Source organism: Babylonia areolata, chromosome 19, assembly GCF_041734735.1.
Source record: "Babylonia areolata isolate BAREFJ2019XMU chromosome 19, ASM4173473v1, whole genome shotgun sequence".
Lineage (NCBI taxonomy): Eukaryota > Metazoa > Mollusca > Gastropoda > Neogastropoda > Buccinidae > Babylonia > Babylonia areolata.
This window is the reverse complement of record NC_134894.1, coordinates 28,512,352-28,535,547: the sequence shown is the minus strand read 5'-3', so window position 1 is coordinate 28,535,547 and position 23,196 is coordinate 28,512,352. Positions and strand designations below refer to the sequence as shown.

Sequence of the window (23,196 nt, the reverse complement as noted above, 5' to 3'; positions counted from 1 at the left end):
TAAGTACTAACTGAAAAAGAGGGGTGAATTTTGGACAACTTTTCACCTGAAAGTCACTTTGCTTCCAACACTTTCACCCTCCCACAACCGCTGGGCTTGTTTCAGCCAGCGTTCAATTTGAAAACAGAATGCGCTCCATTATTTATGCAACTTCAAGTCACAAACTCAAAACTCATTGATCTATCAAAAAGGACATCAGTAAGTAAACATCCGCCAATGAAAACACACGCACACACACATATGCTCTCGCACACACATGCATCCACATCTGCACACACTTATGCACATACACATGGTGGAAAGAATCTGCAGAAGGGAGTCCCAGGACAGGACTTTATTGAACAAAATAATGCTGTTATTTTTATCAAACACACACACACACACATCCAAAATTAATATTGTAATAACATCCAAAACAAAACATAATAAAATTCCTCAAAGAACACAAACATGTCAGCAGCAGTTGTGAGGTTTTTATTCTTAATCAGCAGGCATTTGCACTTAATGTTGCATTAATATTACCAGGTGGTTCCTGGTGCACCGTACATGTCTCTGGCAAGTCTCTTTTGCATGGGAGTTCTTGGCACTCTCTGCCCCATAATTATAATGGGTAAAATGACAATGGCTAAATTAAACAGCAAACCCTCCTGACTGTGGCTTTAATGACACATATGTTCAAGACCAACAATTAAGAAAACAACAACATCCATAAAGTTAATAAAAACCGGACCCCCCAAAAACCCAGTCTGAAACCCGGGCTAAACAAACCATGACCACAACCCAAACAAAACAGCACCCCAAGTTCACTTTGTGGTTTCAACAGCCCAAGGAATTAATCATGGCAGGACTACAATAATAAACCAAAAACCTAATGACTGTGAAAGAAAAACAGAAAGACTTTCAGTCAACTTTTGAACCATATAACTTTATCTCGAAAGCACACATCACATGAAACCTAATGAATTAATGGAAATAAGATCAAGCAAGCAAATAAAAGAAAGAACTGATCAAGTTTGGTGAAGTTTACAGCTTTATTTAAATTCAGTACATACAAGCAACAACAAAACTGAAAAAAAAGAACGAGAAAGTTTTTATTTAAAAAAACACAAAACCCACCCAATATTGGAAAATATGACTAATAACTTTGTCTTAAAAAAAACTCAAAATGAAAATAGCACATGCATTCTTACTTGTTTTTAATAGAAAACCATACTTATCCTAAGTATACAGAATTAAAAACACAAACATGCATATATCTTTCACATTTATATATATGATATATATATAAGATATATGCATGTTTGTGTGTGTGTGTGTGTGTGTGTGTGTGTGTGTGTGTGTGTATATATAATTTCAGCAACATTTAACATCACAGCAGATACAAACGCTTTAAGTCTTTTATGTATGTATCACACTTAAGGTTTTTTTGTGGATTATATAGGTACAGAACGATGAAACAAAACAACCACAGCAAAAACTCTATGAAAAAAGCATAAAACCTGCCAAGATACCAATCAATAAAATAACTGTCACAAAAGCACTCGCATATCAGCACAAAGAACATTGAAAGGGCCGTTCTCCTCATGAGACAATGGATCCAACAATGGTACCAGCATAACAATACTAGGAACAATACTCAACATAAAGAAAAAAAGAAATCCGTTCATAAATGCATTCCCTGAATGTCCTTCAAAGACATTTCACCTGTGATTTACTTAGTTAAATGTTTATGCAAGCATGCCTGCATGCAGTGTGTTGAGTGATGCCCACCACAGTTTATGTCAACAGTACACCATTTCAGATGATTCGAGAAACAATTTCTTCTGATACTGTGACAAAAAATGTAACCCAAAGATGGAAAAAGAAACCAAAATAAAAACAACATAAAATTACACCATTTCCAGAATCTGATGAGCACTTCTTCCCAAATTTCTTCGTATTTTACCTTAAAATTAATGTGACTTTGGTGATACATATTCTAACAAATTTGTTTTAAATCATCCTGTACTCCCCGTGAAAATGTCCATGATTGTGTTTATATGACTGATTACGTATCTATATGCATTATATGTATATTAAAAATAAAAAAATCTTTTATCATAACAAACTAGCCTAAGTACACACACCATATATTTTGATTCTTGTACTCTCCATAAGAAAAAGAGGAGTATCTCCAATGCATCAAGAGGGGTACAAGGATACATCTACAAAAAGTATATAATAGGATATATGGTTTGAGGAAATTCTTCAATGTCAGTTTGTTTCCATGGAAACCAGAAAACCACAACCTTATCATAAATCATATTTATGACTGAAATATGTTCGTGTGTGCCATACAAACATTTCAAATTTCTTATAAATCAACAGAATTGTGAAACTTACGTATCTATGTCTGTAGATGAATATATTCTTTTAAATGCTGCATTCATATTGAATGTTTGACCAAATCTGGAGGTACCATTATTTGCCCAAAACAAGAAACTAAACTGCACAGTCTTAACAACCGTCTCCAGTGTCAGGAATTCTCAGTTATGATTTTGCTATGTGAACTATTTATCCCACACTGTTATCATACTGTACTCAGTATCGTGAAGGAGAAGAAGAAGATTCAGTACGACACTGTACACTGTCAACTAGAGCAGTGTACTGTGCTATGACACTTAAGTTCAGTTCAGTTTCTCAAGGTGTCACTGTGTTTGGACAAATCCATATATGCTACATCACATCTGCTAACAACACACTTTGTCAAGCCTTGAGGTGCTATGACACAGAGTATAAATCTTGCACACCCATGTAACACAAGCAGCACAGTTTCGCGTAATACCATGCAGTGTTGTGCAATGTAATGTTCTATCATGTCAGTGCAATGTAAGAATATGAAAAATAATACAGTGTGTTGAGAAGTCATGTCCACGACCTTCTGCTGTCTGTAGATACTGGTAAACTCTCTGTCCTCACCCTCTTAGATCTCTCAGCGGCATTCGATACAATCGATCACAACATCCTCGTTAATCGTCTTTCTCATTCATTTGGAGTTTCTGACACAACACTGAAATGGTTTTCATCTTATCTGTCCAATAGAACCCAGACTGTCGTTACTAACAAACACCTTTCTCAACCTTCTCTTCTGGAATTCGGAGTCCCCCAGGGATCAGTTTTGGGACCCGTGCTCTTCATTTTGTACACAAATCCACTTGGTACCATCACAGCTCAGCACAACGTCCAAAGTCAATCTTTTGCCGATGACACACAATTATATGACTCATGTACACCTGACCAGATCAATAACACCATCAACAACATTCAAGAATGCATTACTGACATCAAGCATTGGATGACCGTAAATAAACTAAAACAAAATGATGACAAGACTGAAGTCCTCCTGATTCACTCACAGAACAAACCATTACCTGACTCCGCTCCCTCCTCTATGTCTGTTGGTAACACAAACATTCAGTTCTCATCTGCTACAAGAAATCTAGGGGTAACTTTTTCTGACACTCTGTCCATGGAAAAACACGTGTCCAACATCTGTCGCTCTGCTTACCATGAACTCAGGAAAATTAGTAGCATTCGCCATCTTCTCACTTCTGATGCAACCAAAACTCTCGTCTGTTCTCTCGTTCTGTCTAAATTTGATTACTGTAACTCCTTACTCTCTGCCATTCCCCAGTACCTCCTAGACAAACTTCAAAAGGTTCAAAATTCAGCAGCACGACTGATCTTCAGAGTCAGAAAACACGAACACGTACAGCCACTCCTCCAACAGCTTCACTGGCTCCCAATCTCTGCAAGAATACAACATAAAACATCCACTCTTTGCTTCAACTCTCTCACTGATCCCTACTTTCCTGTCTATCTTTCTGATCTCCTTCATGTATATACCCCTGCCAGACAACTCCGCTCTTCTTCAGACAATAGAACCTTTACTGTCCCTCGAATCAAAACAAAGACTTATGGCAAGCGATCTTTTTCTCACTTTGCGACAACTGTTTGGAACCAGCTTCCACTCACAACTCGTTACTCTGAAACCCCCTCACAGTTTAAAACTGCCCTGAAGACACATCTGTTCAGACAGTCATACAATGTTGTATGAAATTGAAATGAAATAGAGGTGTGTGGTTGTGTTATGTGTGGGGGGGGAGGGTTGGGGGGGAGGGGGGAGCGGAGGGGGAGCGGGGGGGGGGCGAGGGGGGAGAGGTGGTGGCGGGTGTTTGCACGTCCACACGCGCGAGCTTGTGTCTGTGTGTTGCGGGTGTGCGGGTGGGTGAGTTGGTACATGTGTGTGTGTGTGTGTGTGTGTGTGTGTGTGTGTGTGTGTGTGTGCGCGCGCGCGCGCGCGTGCGCACGCGTGTGTGTGTTGTTGTGTTTTTTTAATGTATAAATATGTATGTGAGAGATTTTAACACGAACTGTTTTATGAAGTAATGTTGTAGTTTGTTTACTCAGTTGTCCATCTGTTGTGCTTTTGTTGTTGTTGATGAGTTGTGTGTGTGTGTGTGTGTGTGTGTGTATGTGTGTGTGTGTGTGTGTGTGTGTGTGTTTGTGCTAGTGTATGTGGACGTGGTGGAGGTGTGAGGTTTTTTTTTTTTTTTTTTTTTTTTTAACAATACGTACATTTTTTACATTTTCAGGTTTAATTTCTTAAATGTAATGATGTACATACGTTTTTACTTGAAATGTTTGATGAATATTGCTTTATCATGTGATGATGTAGCCTGTGTGTTTCAATTGTTTGTCATTCGTGTGTGTGTGTGTGTGTGTGTGTGAACATTTGTTTCATCTTTCTAGTTTTGATCTGTGTGTGTAATGCGGGGTGGTTTTTTTTTTTTTTTTTTTTTTTTTTTTTAAATACCTGTTGCATTTCTTGATTTAATCAACTGACATGACCTATTTTAATTTTTCTCTCTCGCCTATATTTCAAATTATATGCATATGTGTGGGGATGTTTGAGTGAATGTTTTTTTTTTAGTGCTATTGTAAAGCGCATAGAGCTTCAAGAATATGCGCTATAGCAAGAAGTCTGAATAAATAAATAAATAAATAAAATATATAGTGTCGTAGTGAACCACACTGTATTGTAATGTAGTACTGCGTAGTGTAGTGTGGCACAGTTCAGTAAGTGCTCCGTGATAAATAATCAAATGAATGATGAAATTAGCACACAAGAAACAATGATAAGCTGAAAGTTAAACACACACAGATCTCTTTCCTCAACCTTGTGCAGTCATACAGATCTTCTCACCACACACACGCTGCAACAAAACCATGTCATACCCTGATATCCATACCTCCCCTCCCCCCAATGCACACACAAACACACCATTTCCACCACCAGAATGATAAATATAGATCTTGGTTCCAGTCATCAAGCAGAAAGGATATGAAGAAATAACAATCTAATAAACAAAGTGTAAACATCTCAAAAACAAGCAACATATCTTTAGCAATTGGTTTGTCTAACTACTTGGCACAAAATAAACAAATAACGAATTATGTACAGACTTTCAGACATTTTCTAGTACTTTCAGATATTTTCTAGCGTCTCCAATCATAAACATATAAATAAATTGTTTTTTTACCATTGACAACTAGTTGATTCTAAGATAAATATTTCAAATTCATTTCATCTTGCTTTCTTGCTCAACTTTTTCCTTTTACTTCCTTGGTCACTTGCTTTAAATTCATGATCAAAAAATAAAAGTTCCCATGCCCTGACCTCTTCAAGCCTTCAAAAGAAAGGAAAACGAAGCAAATAAATCTGTCTTGGTGGTATGTTAACAGCAAAGAAGCAGAAACAAGCATCCGATCTGAAGAAAGGTAAAAGATCCCGTAGTCTTTGATGGCCATCAGGGCACTGAATTCATATTCACTGTGACTAGTGCTCCGCACAGGAAGGCAGAGCTCAATCTCTTTAGCTCTTTTAACTTTCCCCAACCAAACTCGGGTCCTCATTTACACCTGCGTGGAATGAGGACAATCAGAGTAAAGTGCCTTTCCCAAGGATACAATACCAAAGTCTTGAACCCTGATCACTGGTGAACACAGGACCAGAAGTCCAACTCCTAACTAATTTGGCCGTGGCACATCCATGACTAGCTCTCTACAAAATGAAATAGCTGCTTGGACTGACACAACTGAAGCAGCTGTCAGAGTGATGCCTGCTGTGTTTAGTGTCCATCAGTGGATGTCTCTGAACACGCCTGTCATTTTCTGTATTCAGATATCAAATTAACACCACCACAATTAGAATGCTGTTTTCTCTTTCTGTTCTATGACAGGAAAGATCAAGGCATAAATACATTCCTACGTATTTTTCATTTATCTTATCACTCACATTACTATTTAATCTGCAGACTTAGAAGGAAAAAAATGAAAACCACCTCCTCACTTGTGACTGACAAACTCTCACACATATCAGCAATATCTTGGGCAATTCACTATACCTGAAGTGACTTTAGTGAAACAAATAAGATCAGTCAACACAAAACCTCTTACTCTGATGGAATGTATATGACCATGAAAAAAAAAACTCACAAGATCCAGGCATCCAGCACAGCATACCATACTCTAACTAAGTTTTCCTAATTCTGCTTTTTTGATTATTTCAGCAGCAGAGAATATAAGGGAGTCCACGATGCCTGCCACAGTGAAGGTCCCTCCAACGATGGCACAAACCTGTAAAATATACAAAGCTGCTTTAGATCATGGGAATGGAAATCCAGAACAACAAGCAAATAAAACTGATCTCTTTTACTGCCTGTTCCAGTGCTTCTCACCAGTTACTAAATTTTTGTCAGAGTCTGTTCAGCCAGTTCATACCAAGAAAAGAAAATGCACTGTGAGATAAAATGCTGGAAAAAAACAAACAAAAAAAAACAAAAAAGAAAATGACAAACTGAGTTTTCTTCCAAACCAAGCCATTTTCTCTCACACAGCACCCTTCCACACTCCTTTTCCTCCCCAATCTCAGACATTTATATTTCCATATGAAATAACAAACTTTAACGAGTGTAAAGCAGATATATATTTAACAGATGCAACAGCAACCACTTAGGAAGCCTAAGCACAACAGTGACATCATAACACCCCTTTCACTTGCACCGCCTTCATCTGACATGACTCATGAGAAGAGCCAAAAGCTGCTGTGAATGACTGGCACTGAGAGACACTGCCTGCGGTAAGTTTATTTCAATTTTCCTGTTTGTTTTTTTGTTTTTTTCTTTTTCTGTTCACAGTGAGGAAAACACACCTACTTTTCTGACATCTGAAAAGGATTATAGAGAAATACAGCCTGTCTACAAGATGTGTCAGTGTACAGCTCAAATTAGGTTTACAAATCTGCTGCTGTGCTTCCTCTTTCTTTTGTCTTCAAAAGAACATCTGCTACATGACTTCTTCAAAAGAACATCTGCTACATGACTTCTTCAAAAGAACACCTGCTGCTTGACCCAGTCACTGACCAACACACAGGGTTTTTTGGTACTTGTTCTGTCTGTTGCTGACCTAATGGCATATATATGATTATTCCCCCTTTCTTCATCACACACATTCAGAATATCATGCATTGTCTTCTGTACTCTTGAAAAAGTGACTTAAAAACAAAACAAAAACAAAAAAAACTGTAGGTGTGGTTTTTTGTGGTCTTTTTTGCTTGCTTGTTTCTTTGTTTTTTGTTTTGTTGTTGTTGTTGTTGTTTGCTTTTTCACAAGTATGCTTTGAAGTGCTGACCAAGCACATCACAATATGCTGAACCTTTATCCTGCATTATCTGCTGTGATCTTGTAATAGAATATGGTGAATTTTTTTTCCTCATGCTCTCTGTGTGAGTGTGGGGTGAAAGAGAGAGAGATAGCGAGAGAGAGAGAGATGGTACACAAGGTAGGTACCCAAGTGTTCCCATTTTAGTTTCCTCAGTTACACACTATCCCCCACTTCCTATCTATCCACGCCTCAACCCCCACCCCCTCAACTGTGTGTGTGTGTGGGGGGGGGGATGGGGATTAGGGAGCGAGGGGAGGGGGGGAACAGATAAGAATGGGAAGTGTTGAGGGGGAGAAGTGGGTAGGGGGTGTGGTTTGGGGAGGGCAGGACAGTATGGTGGAGTCTCTGGTTGAGAGACAGGAGGGACTGTGGTCGTGTAACAAGTACATCCACAACAACATCTTGTGGACTAACTCCTTCCTCTCCAAACATAACTACGCACACATGAACATGCACAGCCATTATCAGAAAACCTCTGTAACGTTATCTTTCAGTAACAGGATACTATCCTAGTTGAAACAACAAAATGTGGCCCCACACTCTGCTATAATTAACTGACCTAGATATGGGCAACAAGATATACAAAGCAAGAGTTAACATTCTGCCCCAACTGTAACTCTTTGCTGTTGTCCATAAAGCTGTGGGGACTGGGTGGTACATATAGAGTAATGCAGACAAGTGTGTGTGTTGGGGAGAAGGGGGAGTGAAGGGGGATGCATGTGGCATAGAAAGGGGAGGGGACATGCACAGATCAATGTCAGTGTGTGGATTTATCTGGAAAGATGGGTGAAACACTTTTCAGAAAACTAGTTAAAACCATTCTGCAGCAACAGATAACAACCAAGGTTTTAGTTTCTTTCCACCTAACCACCATCTCTACCAAGCTTTTCCCAGTCATTCACTGCTGGGCATAGTCCCCCCCCCCCCCCCGCTCCTGCCAAAATGACATTCTCTACTGACTTGATCCATCAAAGTCTACTGGAAAGTATGGACGACGTTTCCACATGAGAAATATTTTTTTGTAATCAAGTCACATAGAGATTCAGGTCAAATCAAAAAGTAATAAAATATTGCTTTCTGACGTAGGTAAGTGCTGTATGTCAAGAATCAGTTGTCTAAGTGTATCCTGACAATAATAATATCCTTCTCGTCCACAAAACAGACAAAAAACAAAAACAAAACAAACAAAAAATCAACAACAACAACAAAAGCAAAGAAAACAAGACAAATGAAGAAAAATGGAAAAGTCAAACAGCAAATGACAGTGGTCAAGAAAGTGTATAACAGTGACAATGATTTCCTTCATGTCCACAATATATAGAAAACAAATATAAAGCCGCCACTACATATTGAAAAAAAACCCCTTAAAGCCGCCACTAACTCCACCATTTTTTTTTTTTTAACAAGAACAAAAACTAAGAAAACAATGGAGAAAAATTAAGGAGGGAAATGACATGAAGAAAGCAAAAGCAACTGACGGTGGTTAAGAAAGTGTAGAAGGGTGGCCGTTTCTCCTTGTAGCGCACAGTGATGGGGCTGAGCTCATAGCGGAACCAGATGGCAGGCATGGCTCTCCCCCCATGGTGGTACTGGATCATCTCCTGCAATCATTTGAACATCCATCAGCTGTACATCCCAGGTTAAGCTCTCTTTCTCTTACCTTGGCCTAGTTAGTATGGAACATACTGGCCTTGCTGTAAATCCCAAGGTCAGCACTCTTTCTCCTACTATGGCCCAGTTAGTATGGAACAAAAAGCCCTTGCTGTAAATCCCAAGGTTATTACTCTTTCTCCTACCATGGCCCAATTAGTATGGAACAAACTGCCCTTGCTGTAAATCCTACGGTCAGCACTCTTTCTCCTACCTCGGCCCAGTTAGTATGGAACAAACAGCCCTTTCCGTAAATCCCAAGGTCAGCACTCTTTCTCCTACCATGGCCCAGTTAGTATGGAACAAACTACCCTTGCTGTAAATCCTACAGTCAGTGCTCTTTCTCCTGCTTTGGCCCAATAAGTGTGGAACAAACTGCCTTTCACAGTCCGTCATATGGATTTCCCAGTTTCAGTTTAGCAGCCCCTCGAAACACATCTCTTGATTTAGCTTTTTCAGTAAGGAATAAGTATGCAGTGAATCATATTCTTGACACTTTTTCATATGTAAAATGAACAAAGAACTCCACGCTTCTATCTATCTGCATCACTCAATACTTTAACCTATATGCACTGCTAAGCTGAAGCGAATAAATCTCAAGATAGCTCCCACTTTAGTACTGCACACCTTCTTGGGCACTAATGTCCATATGCACTACACGTTCTACTCTACTGAATATATTCTGTCATGCAAAACATTATCAAACTGTACCAGAAATCACTGAAATGTGATTTAAACTACTGGAGAACACTGCACAGAATAACTATAACATGCTTACCCGGGAAGAGTATGTATACTGATAGGGGTATCGCACATTCCCTTTGATGTCCTCATAAACAGTAGGCACAACACGGAGAATGTAGTCATGTGTAGAGATTGCTGAAAGGATACATGAACACTCCATCAAAATCAGATCCATACAAATGAAACCGAGAGAAGAGACACAAATACACAGACAGACAGAACAGCAGAGAGAAAAGACATATGAATGTACGTACACTAAAACACAGTACAGAGATGACAATGTTTACACTGTCCCCAAGAATAATGTACAAATACCATAGCAAGCAGCCTGGTGACTTAAAAAAATAATGTCTTACTTAATTGCTTCATACATGATTAATTTCAGATCATGTCTTTTCACAAAGATCAATTTTTCTCACAAAACAAACTGATTCTGGATGCAGAATAACCACTTACTTCAACATATTTGCATTCACAAAGATAACATGTATATAATAAATATCACTAACACCCCCTTTTGATAGAGAATGGTGATAATGGTCATACCTAAACAACAACAGCATGACAAATATACTTACGATCAGATTTTGTCTTGTCAACATTTTCCAATGGGTTAAAAGATCCTTTGACATCCTGCAACAGCAAAGGTCTAAATCTGATTCAATGTATCACATGAGAACTAACAGTAAAACAAACCTTTATTTACTGATAGTTTTTTTTCAATATTTATCTTCTTTTTTTTATGTGCCACTAACTAATTAAAAGGAGCAAAGAAAACACACACACATGCATCATTAGACAAGAGATGAACAGGAAGAAAGACAGAGATAAATTAACCCTGACATGTTCACATTGGTATTCCTCTTGCCCTGTGCAGTACAGTCATTTTGTCATTTCAAGTTCTGAAAAAAAAACACAAATAAAACACGCTCTTCTTGTTTCCTTCGGAACAGTCTTAAAAAACACAGTTCTTACCTTTCCTTCAGCCAGTTCCATTCCGAAGCGAACCTTGTGCAGAAGGTGACTCATGTCAGGATCATTGGGTTGTTGCCGAGCAGAATGGGTGGAAACATGGAAGTTGCCTGGAACCTAAAAAACTAATCATAAACATTCAATGCCCTGAAACAGGAGGATTGATAATAGAGCATGATCAGCCAACTTCAAATGACACCAACAGCAACTATTTTCTAAATGGTCTAATCTAATGATATAACTATCTAATCATAACATAATCATTTGGTTATAAAATAAAAACCACTACATCATCATTTTGATGAAATAAAACCAACTACATTGTTATTTCTGTAGATTTCAGATGCAGCACACAGTTTCCGGATTTTGTGATGAGTTGTTGAGTTGTAAACAAGCAACATTGTCGACCTTGTCCTACTCTGACCGTGCACATTCTGTCTGTGATGTCACAGCCCTCTCACTGCGACTGGCAATTTGAATGAGATTTTATGGCAGCAGATGAAATTCACTCAGAGTTCTTTCTATTTTTCGCTAAATATGATTGAATCTGCATGTATGCTTGCAGTACCATGCATTTTTATGATCTAAATAACTTAAGAATTTGAACTTAAAAGCAATTTGCACATGACTAAGAAGTTTAAGACTGTTTAGGGACCTTTCATGCAGTTATATTTCTTGTGCCATTTTCAAAATGCACAGATATTATAACTGATATGTGTGGAAAGAGAACTTAACTGGTTTTAAAAAAACAAATTTGGTGTGGACAATGTATTTCCTGAGAAAAAAAATAACGTCCACCATACACGTTAACATACACACTATGTGCACACAGACAACGGATACAGGGTTATTATTCATTGTTTACGCATATGAGTCAAAAATGCTAAACATTTCCCACAGATTTACCTCAAACATGCACAAACACAGTCACGTATTCGCCACATCACACCCAACAAAAACCAACCCGATTTCAATCATTACACCGACACACCTGGTCTTTCACACAAATCAAAGCAAAAAGGAACTTACCTTGTTGATGAGGAAGTGGGACTCAAACCGACAGCCACTGTCACCAACAGGAACTTTGACGGTGTTGTCTTTGAAGCCCACTTCATGGCGACCCATGTCATCCTGAATGTCCAAGCCCAAGTCTGAAATAAACACAAGTAAGAGCAAAATTACACATGTACTGAACAAATGTTGTGGCATGTATATCATTATCATAATCCATTTTCTATGTCTGTACTGCATGCCAATTACTTAAAAAAGTACACAGCTTTCTCTCCCTTTAGTCACACACACACACACGCACACACACACATGCGCACACGCGAGCATAAACACACACATGCAAGCATGCACAAACACACACAAACACACGCACACACATACACACACACACACACAAACATGCACACTTGTGACAACATAACACCCAAATCCTTTATCTTTCTGTCTCACACACATTCAAAACATGCACGGATCAGCACACACACACACAAACACAAATAAAGTAATATGCACGAACACACGCACACACACACACATATAAACACACACACACACACAACCACACACCACTGAACAGAAACAAAAATACACTCACATTCACATCCCATCCTCATCAGAGTGATGTTAATGTAGACAGGGATCTTCTCTGAGTGCTTCACTGGATCCTCCACAGTTAATTCACTGTGTCTGTAAGAAAAAAAAATCACATTTCAAGTTTTAGTATTGCAAGTTTTTTAGTATAGCAAGTTTTTAGTTTTTGCAAGTCATATGAGATCTATATTTTAAGCATAAAATGCATTTAATGGACAGCGTACAGATATTATAATTTATATACTATGTATTGTATGATTATAAGTAGTGTCTTTTTGATTATTCACTTATTTATTTATAATTGTGTGTGTGTGTGTGTGTGTGTGTGTGTGTGTGTGTGTGTGTATTTGTATGTTTGTGTGTCTTTGTGTGTATGTATGTGTGTTTCAGATGGCATACCAAACAAGCAACAACTGCTTTCTTCTCTGTTGTTTTTTTTTTTTTCACAACAAGCCATCTTTTATGAAAAGTGAAAGAAGATCAGAAAAAAGAATGGACACATCTACACACCTGTCCCCTCCTCCTTCCACCCTCCTCCCCCACACCCCGACAAACACATATATTCGCATGAACTTGTGTGCATGCAGTACACCCACTCCTGTACACGCATTTTCTCATATAATACATACATATAAAATAATTTATGCTTGTATATGTGCTAGTATACTTCTATATACGTGTGTATCTACCAGTATCTACCAGTACTAACTTGTGTGTGAATGCTGATGTTAAAAACAACAACAAATAATAAAGAACAAAAATAAACAGGACAGGACTGAGATTTCTTTTGAAATCCTCATTCAGTTTGTTTGTTCAATGGCAGTTTTGTCCTGTTTGTTCTTGAATAAAGAACAAAAAATGCTTTCATTCCTAAAAACTGTTGTTGGTGGTGTTTTTTTGTTTTGTTTTTTCTTTTCTTTTTTTTTTGCGGTCAAAGTAGAATATGTAACAAGTCCTTCAAAATAACACACATCATCACAACTGACATTGCTGAATTATGATTTTTTTTCCTAACTTTATAATTAGAATCCTTTGCGACAGATCTATTTTGTGAACCCTTCACTAAAACACAATATCCATGTGGTCTACTGATCTTTTTTCTTTCTCTTTTTAAAGGTAGGGTGGCTTTCAAGTTATTCCTGTGTCAGAGCTTTGACTACGCATGAATGATCACTTTCAGATTATCTGTGCCAACAGATAGCTGTCAGCTCCCAGCCCAATGTAGAACAGCACAATACACAATCTGTGCCAACAGATAGCTGTCAGCTCCCAGCCCAATGTAGAACAGCACAATACACAATATGTGTGAAGCCCTACAGCTCCATGTTACAAATTTGACTCACGAACTTTGTATGATGCTATCTCTTCCATACCAAATGACTGACTGATGTCTATCACTATTCATAAACTCAAGCAAGGGAAAGTAGAAGTTAACACAACAGCTGTAGATATGTGAGTGTGTGTGTGTGTGTCCCCAAAGGCAAGATATGACATATAAAACCAATTCACAAACATCTGATGCTCTCTATTTCCAATCCAAAAGTAGAGTCACTCTGATGACACTGAATGTCTGGAAAGTAATAGTAAGCATACATGATTACAGCAGATGCACACACACACACGTGTGTGTGTGTGTGTGTGTGTGTGTGTGTGTGTGTGTGTGTGTGTGTGTGTGTGTGTGTTGTGTGTGTGTGTGTGTGTGTGTGTGTGTGTGTGTGTGTGTGTGTGTGTGTGTGTGTGTGTGTGAGTGTGTGAGAGTGAGTCTGCCTGTGTCATTTAAGACAGATCAATATTTCCTGGATTTTTTTTCCCCTCGAACAACATACATTAATGACATTAATAAATCATCTCTTTCCACACCCCAAGGGTAAATGCCATAAAAAGCCAAGGGTTTGGTATAACACACGCACAAAATGGTCCATCTGACAGCTTGCAACAGACAGTGGGCCTTTCCTATTTCAGTTTCATGATGTGGACCAGTAAAAACCTGAATGAGGTTTGATGACCAAAGATTCCATGCATATATATAGGTGTGCATGCCTGTATGTATGTGTGCCTGCGAGCCTGTGTAAAAGGAAATGTTACTGCAAATTGATGATAAATTATATACTGTGTGTTTGCACAGGTGTGCAGTGGAAGTATACATGTGTGTGTGTGTGTGTGTGTGTGTGTGTGTGTGTGTGTGTGTGTGTGTGTGTGTGTGTTGTAAGAAGAGGAGATGGATGTGAAACCAGCATTAATCAGGAGGCAAATTATGTAAGAAACTACTCAAGTAAACAAGTGCCAAATCAACAAGAGCACCATTCGGCATTCCCACCAATACGTCTAAAGCATACTCCTTTTAAATTCAGTACAATCAAAAATATCTATGCATTAACTATTTTACTGTTTTTCCACAATCACTTGATTATGTAATTAACAGTGGGAATTCAATTTCTTGAACTAAGTCAGAAAATATCATTATGTACCCTCTTCACCTTGCACTGGTTTACGATACAATCAATTCATTTATCCATCAGTCAGAAAGTGAGACTACACTGCATCATTCTGTCAATCATTGTCACTACCATTACTACAAGTACAGCTACTCAAACTTTCAAATTTCAAATGAATTATAAAAGAATGTGGTCACTATTTCAAAAAAAGAAACAAAAAAACACTGGTAAATTATGATACTAACAAATCAATGCTGAGGAAAAGGGAGAGCTCTGAGAAGAAAAGGAACAGGATGAAGAGAACACTGCTGACTGAGATGACGGCCCCTGTCAGGGTGGGCTGGGTCAGATCCTTGGGAACTTTCCTGTAAATGTCAAATCTGGAACAGACAACACAATGTGTGTAGATTTGATTTATCATTATCATCTACTGATATCATACACGTGAGCAACAACATAATAACAGACATTATGCACAGTACCCACTATAATTAGTATAAACCTGCTGAATTATTCAAAAGATATGATCAAGCCAAACCTGTAGAACACATATTGATCTGATTAATCATCATCATCATCTAGCTCACACACACACACACACATCAAAACTACTAATCAATTACAGTAGCAAGGATGCAGGCATATACTGATACATGTACACTCCACAATGTCACACACACACACACACATAGGGAGGGAGGGAGAGAGAGAGAGAGAGAGAGAGAGAGAGAGAGAGAGAGAGAGAGAGAGAAGAGTACACATGACTACAGAAAGATTTCCTCACACGAACAAACAAAAAACTTTCACAATATGATAGTACTCTCCCCCCCCTCCTCCCCTTAATTATATTCTGCTTCAGTCATGTTATAAATTCCTTTCTGTTCCATTTTATCTGTTTTGTACCAGTTTTGTTATTAGTACCTACTATCAGTATCATACTATGTCACTAAAGCTCTACAGCTAATGACATTAAACATTTCTGTGTTCATTGAGTGTTCTCTCTCTCCCTGTATGTGGCTGTGTGTCTAGACCTGCACACATACATTTGTTGCTTATGTTATTTAATATTTATGTCCGGGAGGTATTCATTTTTGTTCTGTCAGTGTGTTGATCAATGTGAACATTCCTCAGTTTCCTGGCAAAGCCAGCAATACACACAGAACTACTTTGGGCTGTTTTTGTTAGATCTGATTTGGCTCCTTAATCCTATGCCAAATCTGTGTCAGCTGCTGTAAAATCAAAGGATGTTAGTAGGCTCACATGGCCAGATTTATTTTAAGAAAGGAAAATAAAAACATCCGGGATTAAATCAGTAAATATCTCGCACAAGCGACGAAGTCTGTTACACCTTTCAGTTTGGGAGACATAGCAACCCAAATCGTGTGCAGTCTTTTTTCATTCAAAGTTTCCATCAGACTAAATTTCGACTGAAGTTTGTATGCAAGAGGGTGTGGATCAAGAGAGTATCACACTGTTTTCTTTCGTCCATCTTAAGACCACAGAGTCCGCAACTTCGATCCTGATCAAATGGAAATGCTGATCGATAGCCACGCAAGCGATAACACTTGCAGTTATTTCCGGAAAATACCGATTTTTGGTGTGTTAACAAATCTATCTATAGCAATGTGCTCTCGGACGGTCCATCGAACAGGTGCTCCGTATGTTGCGGCATCGCGGAGTTATCCTGTTTCCAGTTTTCGCACGAACTTGATTTGTGAAAGAAGGGTTAAATGCATTTTAAACTAAGTTTAAAAAAATAGAATGCAACACTACCTCCTGATGTCAAACTGCATCTTGTCGATATTTCTTCGCAGCTTTTGTACAGTTTCACAGTCACTATCTGTCAACTTTGACAAAAATTGTCAATTTTCCGATTTGCAGAAGTGCCACACAAACACACATGCGCACAAACGTGCTCAGTTTTCATTGGATGAAATAGCAGGGGAAAGGACTTTGTTTGATATCTATATATCGTCTGCTTGAAATCGTCTGTTCAGCCCCTTGCATGTGGGACAACTTTTCTTACTGTTGATTTGTTATTTTCTTTTAGTCCTCCGAAATCATTCAAAATGTTCCTAAATACTCAGATTTTTTTCGAAAATTTAATAAATTTCATGTTTAAATTTTGTCTTGTTGTCGTCCTGATGCAGCTTACTGAAATGTTTTAATTTTTTTGATAGTTTCGATTTTGTTTTTGTTTTTAATGTAAGTCATGACATGCGCCATACCTTCACGATAAAACAATACAAAACAAAAAAATAACAATACAAAGATTATTATAGAGGAAGGAAGATGGACTTCGAGTCCTGCATTGAAACTATATAGCTATGTCAACTTGGCATTTCATTTGGTCAGACTTCTAATGGGGATGCTGGTGCAACTTGACTCGAGGCCCAGGACCCGGTAGAGAGAGCTTTTGCCATGTCAGTTCTGGGCCGCTTATTCGGTCAGTATGCTTCCTTGAAATTCTGGCATAGTTTCAGCAGCACGGGCGCATGGTACTAATTATTGTGGCTATCAGTTATCAACCACCATTACTTTTATGTGGTAACTGGGTCGATCAGTGTTCGACTGGATTAATTTGGCTGTTCCTTGGTTGAAATGATGATGGTTACATTGAGTGTCCTTGGAAATCGCTGGTCAGTGTAATGATGTTCGTTCGGAAATAAGTTATCTGTATCTGTTGAATACATCGCTGTCCGGCCAAGATTATGGCATTATCGCGACGGCCCGGTGGGTGTGCCGTGTGCGCAGCCTGCTTAGCAGGTTCACTGTTGAGATGTTATTAGTCTTTTAAAGCTCTCAGTAGTTGGTGCTCTTACGATGTTTTCTTTCAGGTGGTTCCACTGAGTCTCTTACTGTACTAACAAAGAATGACTGTTTGTATTGCTCTGTCTGAAACTGATCTGCTGACTTGGAATGTTCCCGTGAGTGAAGTCAGTATTTGTGAATTAAAGCTCATTTTTGCAGACGCAATAATAAATAGAAAAATTGGTGATAAATAAATAAACAATTTACTGCAAACAATAAATAGTAAACTCCGATGAATAACTAAAGTCTTATACACAGCAGACAATTTTTTTTTTTTTTTTTTTTTTTTTTTAAGTGGACCAGGCTAGGTTCATGAAGAAGGGATGCAAATAACAACGAACCGGTAATAATGGTTTGCTCCCTTTACACACAGAACCAGTCAAGTCAATTTTCCTGTTGTGTTCGTGAACTGTAGTGGTTTTTATTCGGAATACGAGGGGGGTTTTGTATACTTTATACTTTGCGTGTCTGTCTGTCTGTATCCAATAACACACACACACACACACACACACACACACACAGACGAAGATTGTGAGTGTGCCAAAACTGATAAGTACAGGCAACTGAATATGTGGCGATTTTCCAATAAACTTGAAGATTTGAACCAGTACATCAATATGAAAAAAGAATTCAAAACACTTTGCAAAGAGAAACAGGAGCAACAGAATAATGAAATACTAAGAGATCTTAATGATGTTTGTAATGACAAAAACTCTAAATCATTCTGGCAAAAAATTAAATCTCTCACGACTGTAGCATCGAATCGTTCTTGCACGATCAGTGCTCGTTCATGGTATCATTACTTTCGTGATCTGTTAAATCCTGAAAAAGAAAACGTCGATTCTGAATTTTGTCAGGAAATGGAAAATGTTGTAAAGAGCCACAATTCTAATAACTGTGAAAATTGTCAGAGAGCGCAAGATGACCTTGATAAAGAAATTACTGAAGACGAAATTCGTCAAGCTATAAAGGGTATGAAGAAAGGTAAAGCCTCTGGTCCGGATGGTATACCACCTGATGTGTTTCATGTTGCTTCTGATGTTTTAATCAAGTATTTGCTGGTGTTATTCAACCGAGTTTTTGAAACTGGACAATACCCAGAGAGTTGGACAAAGGGACTGATTTTCCCATTGCACAAAAAGGGTGATCACAGAAAAACTGAAAACTATAGGGGAATATCGTTGTTAAACATTATAAGTAAACTATATAGCAGTGTTCTGAATAAAAGACTTAGTGCTTTTTGTGATGCGAACAGAAATATTCCAGAAGCTCAAGCCGGTTTTAGAAAGGGATATTGCACTACTGATAATATATTTTCACTGCAATCATTGATTCAGAAATACCTTACAAAAAAGGGAGGTCGTTTTTATACACTTTTTGTTGATTTCTCCAAGGCATTTGACAGTATCGAAAGATCCAATTTGCTCTATATTTTACTTCAGAAGGGAATTCATGGAAAGATGTTTCAAACACTTTCAAGCATGTACAAACGAGTGAAGGCAGCCGTGAGAGTTGGGAATAATGTCACTGAATATTTTGAGTGCATGTCAGGGGTTAGACAGGGTTGCATTCTCAGTCCTCTTCTGTTTTCTCTTTTTCTGTCTGAATTACAAAGTGCATTGATTAACAACGACACAAGGGGCATTGATGTATTTTCAGATCAAAATTTAATGGGAATTCTGCTTCTGATGTATGCAGATGATATCGCACTGGTTTCTGACTCGGTGATTGATCTCCAGAAGAAAATAGAATGTCTTGAACAATATTGTCGTAGATGGGGCCTTAAAGTGAATATGGATAAAACAAAGGTAGTTGTTTTCAAGAACGGTGGTTTTCTTAGAGATTGTGAAAAATGGTGTTATGCTGGTAAACAGATCAAAGTTGAACCCAGTTACAATTACCTAGGAGTAATTTTTTCTGCCACATTAAACTGGTCCAAATGTGTTGATAATCTTTCGGGAAAGGCACTCAGAGCTGTAGCAGGGATTAAAAGACTGTATTTTAAGTTACAATGTGTGCCAGCTGATACTATTTTCAAAATCTTTGATGTCAAAATCAAACCAATTTTGTTGTATGGCTCCGAGATATGGGGTTTCCAGCGCTACGAAGCCATCGAAAAGGTACAAATAAAACTATGTAAAATGATTTTGGGTGTGGGTAGAGATGTTAAAAATAACATTGCCACTGGAGAGTGTGGTCGGTTTCCCGTTTATGTTGATGCTTATGTGCGGCTTATCAAATATTGGTGTAGACTTATCAATTTATCCCAAGACCGATACCCAAAACAATGCTATGATATGTTACTCATGCATGATTACAATGGAAGACACAACTGGGCAACTCAAATAAGGACTATATTGTGTAAATTTGGATTCGGGTATGTATGGGCAATGCAAGATGCGGGTAATATTGAATATTTTCAAAGGATATTCAAAGACAGACTAGAAGATGATTTTCGCCAAACCTGGCATGAATCTGTTGTGAAAGAAGGTGACTACTGTTTATATCATCCAGAAATTATAAGAGCTAGTTACATTGGTGAGTTAGACAATCATGAGCATCGTCGCGTTCTATGTTTGATTAAATCAAACCGTCTACCACTTGATGGAATCCCTCGTTTTGGTCATCGTTTGTCAGATCCGATTTGTAAATATTGTAATTTGAATAATGTTGAAGATATAGTACATTTTCTTTTTGTTTGCCCCAGATATGCAACACTTCGTAAAAGATATATTCCACTTTATTATCATCGTTTTCCATCATCTTTTAAAGTTCAGTTGCTATGTAGAAACCTAAGTGGGAAGTTAGCCTTCAAAGTTGCTATGTACATTTGTGGATCTTTGAAACTTAGATGTAACACTTAATGTTTGATGTCTGTATGCTCACCTTGTGCTGCTTATCCCATGTAGATTTTCACTTCTCCTGTCCATATGGGCCAGATGGCCTGAAAAGACTGCATTAAAATTATTGTTATTGTTATTGTTATTGTTATTGTTACACACACACACACACACACACACACACACACACACACACACACACACACACACACACACACACACACACACACACACACACACACACACACACACACACACTGGCACGCACAGCTGTGTACCTATTCATGTCTTGTCGAGATACCGAAATAAGGAGTCTTATTTTAATACCATAAAGGCTATCATTACTGAAGAGATACTGAATAAGTACATATTTATTCACATGGACGAGGAAGACAAGTCATACAACACGCCAGCTTTTTCCTTCTGTTTTATCTGTCCGTCTGTCTTTCTGTCTGTCAGTCTGACAATCTGACTGCCCGGCCTCCATCTTCTCATGCTACACAAGGCCTCCCTGTCTGTTCTCTCTCTCTCTCTCTCTCTTGAGCAGAACAGAACAGAGTGTAAGATCCCACTGACAACAGACCTCCACTTTGTTTACACCCCTTCAGCAGGGGCTGTGGCCTATCTGAATAAATCATCTGGTCTGGTCTGGTCTCTCTCTGTCTCTCTTCCTCTCTCTTTCTCCCCCTTGCTCTCTCTCTCTTTCTCCCTCCCTTTCTCTTTCTCCCGCTCACTCTCTCTTTCTTCATCCCCCCTGTATCTCTTTTACCCCATCAATCTCTTTCTTTCTCACCCTCCCTCCCACTGTCTCATTCTTTTCCTCTCCCCCCCCTCTCTCTCTCTTTCTTTTTCTCTCCGCCCTCTCTCTCTTCCTCTCAGGCCTAGAACTGTGAACTTTTTTTTTGTTTAATGTTTAAAAATGTCTTTAATTTGTTCTTGTTTTCTCTTCGACCCTCTTTCACTCTGTGTGTGTGTGTGTGTGTGTGTGTGTGTGTGTGTGTGTGTGTGTGTGTGTGTGTGTGTGTGTGTGTGTGTGTGTGTGTGTGTGTGTGTGTGTGTGTGTGTGTGTGCTCTATTTGCTTCAGTTTCTGTCTCTCTGGGTCTCAGTCTCTCTTCCTCAGTGCTTTATCAAAGACTTGTTATCTTTGTGCAGTTCATACCCACCTCTCTCTCTCTCTCTCTCTCTCTCTCTCTCTCTCACACACACACACACACACACACACACACACACACACACAGATGGTGGGTTTGGGGGCTGAGGCAGACACTCGGACAGAGAAACAGAGACAGGCAGTCAAAGAGAGCATAAAAACAGCGACGTTATAGAACCTACTCTTGGATAGATTTATTACCCTATTTGGCAACAGACCAAGCCTCTTTCCACACTACATTACTCTATTTTGCTTTCTTTTATTTTACTATTCATCTGTCTGTTCATTCGTTTACTTATTTCGCATGCTAGAATCGGTCAGCAGAATCAAATACAAAGGAAATGATTCCGCGGAAAAAAGAAAGAAAAAAAAAAGTCAGAAAAAAGCGTAGGCTGGATGTCACAAACGTGTTCTGGGAGTTTTGTCTTTCTTCCCATAACACATAGATGTCTCGTGCATAAACAGAAAATAGAATTTAAAAAAAGAAAGAAAAGAAAACAGACTCCATTTCGGGCGTCTTTGATGGCATAATTTGACCATTTGATTTTGTATTTCTTTCCATTACACATAGAAGATGTTTCGTGCATTAAAAAAAAAAAAAAGGGGGGGGGGGGTGTATAAGAAAAAGAAGATTCCATTTCGAGCGTCTTTATGACGAAATTTCACCATTCCTCCCACCAACTCACAAGGCACATTTCTTTAAGAATCCGCTTTGCTGACGTACGTCTTCCTGAGGCCAGCTGATCGATTTTAACAGGCCTCCAAAAACGATTGAAAACGGAGACAGCGAAAATACTGACATTCATTCTTAAGAGGATCTTGGCTTGTTATGTCCTGGCAGACTTCGTGTCTGAAGTAGCCCAGTGCGGATTTTTTTTTTTTTTTTTTTTTTTTTTTTATGTCGATGGGAGTGTTTCATCGGCTGTCATTGAAAATTTTCTTTGATTTCGTATTTTATCGGCGTACTACCCAGGATTTCTATCACTTATAGACCCTTTCACAGAGATTGCAGGAATGCTGGCTAGACATAATACATACACAGTGTCCCATCAACTTTTAAAACAGCTCGATACAGAGCCACAGTAACAATCATCGTGAATAAATGAATGAATATATAAATTAATAAATGAATAACATGAAACAAACATGCATGATCTTCTCTGGTACATAAGTAAATAAACAGATAGATAAATGAATAAATAAATAACAATGAAACAAACATGTAGG

The 23,196-nt window shown here is 38.4% G+C and overlaps 1 protein-coding gene across 1 annotated transcript; it reads right to left on the bottom strand.

Moving 5' to 3' along the window:
• Positions 1–5,052: 5,052 nt before the first annotated feature.
• On the bottom strand, positions 5,053–17,072 carry LOC143294261 (endoplasmic reticulum-Golgi intermediate compartment protein 1-like). The gene is made up of 9 exons (XM_076605697.1): positions 16,941–17,072; positions 15,413–15,547; positions 12,737–12,828; positions 12,160–12,281; positions 11,134–11,247; positions 10,737–10,791; positions 10,193–10,293; positions 9,243–9,365; positions 5,053–6,678 (listed from the first exon to the last, which is right to left on the bottom strand). The coding sequence occupies exons 1-9, from the start codon at positions 16,958–16,960 to the stop codon at positions 6,571–6,573; spliced, it is 870 nt and encodes a 289-aa protein (XP_076461812.1). The 5' UTR covers positions 16,961–17,072; the 3' UTR covers positions 5,053–6,570.
• Between the last annotated feature and the right edge of the window lie 6,124 nt (positions 17,073–23,196).

Coding starts and splice junctions, on each gene's coding strand:
- LOC143294261 (XM_076605697.1), bottom strand. CDS start 16,960: ATGCAGTTTGACATCAGGAG. Junction 10,294..10,736: donor TGACAAGACAAAATCTGATC/GTAAGTATATTT, acceptor GTATCCTTTCAG/CAATCTCTACACATGACTAC. Junction 9,366..10,192: donor AGTATACATACTCTTCCCGG/GTAAGCATGTTA, acceptor AAATGATTGCAG/GAGATGATCCAGTACCACCA.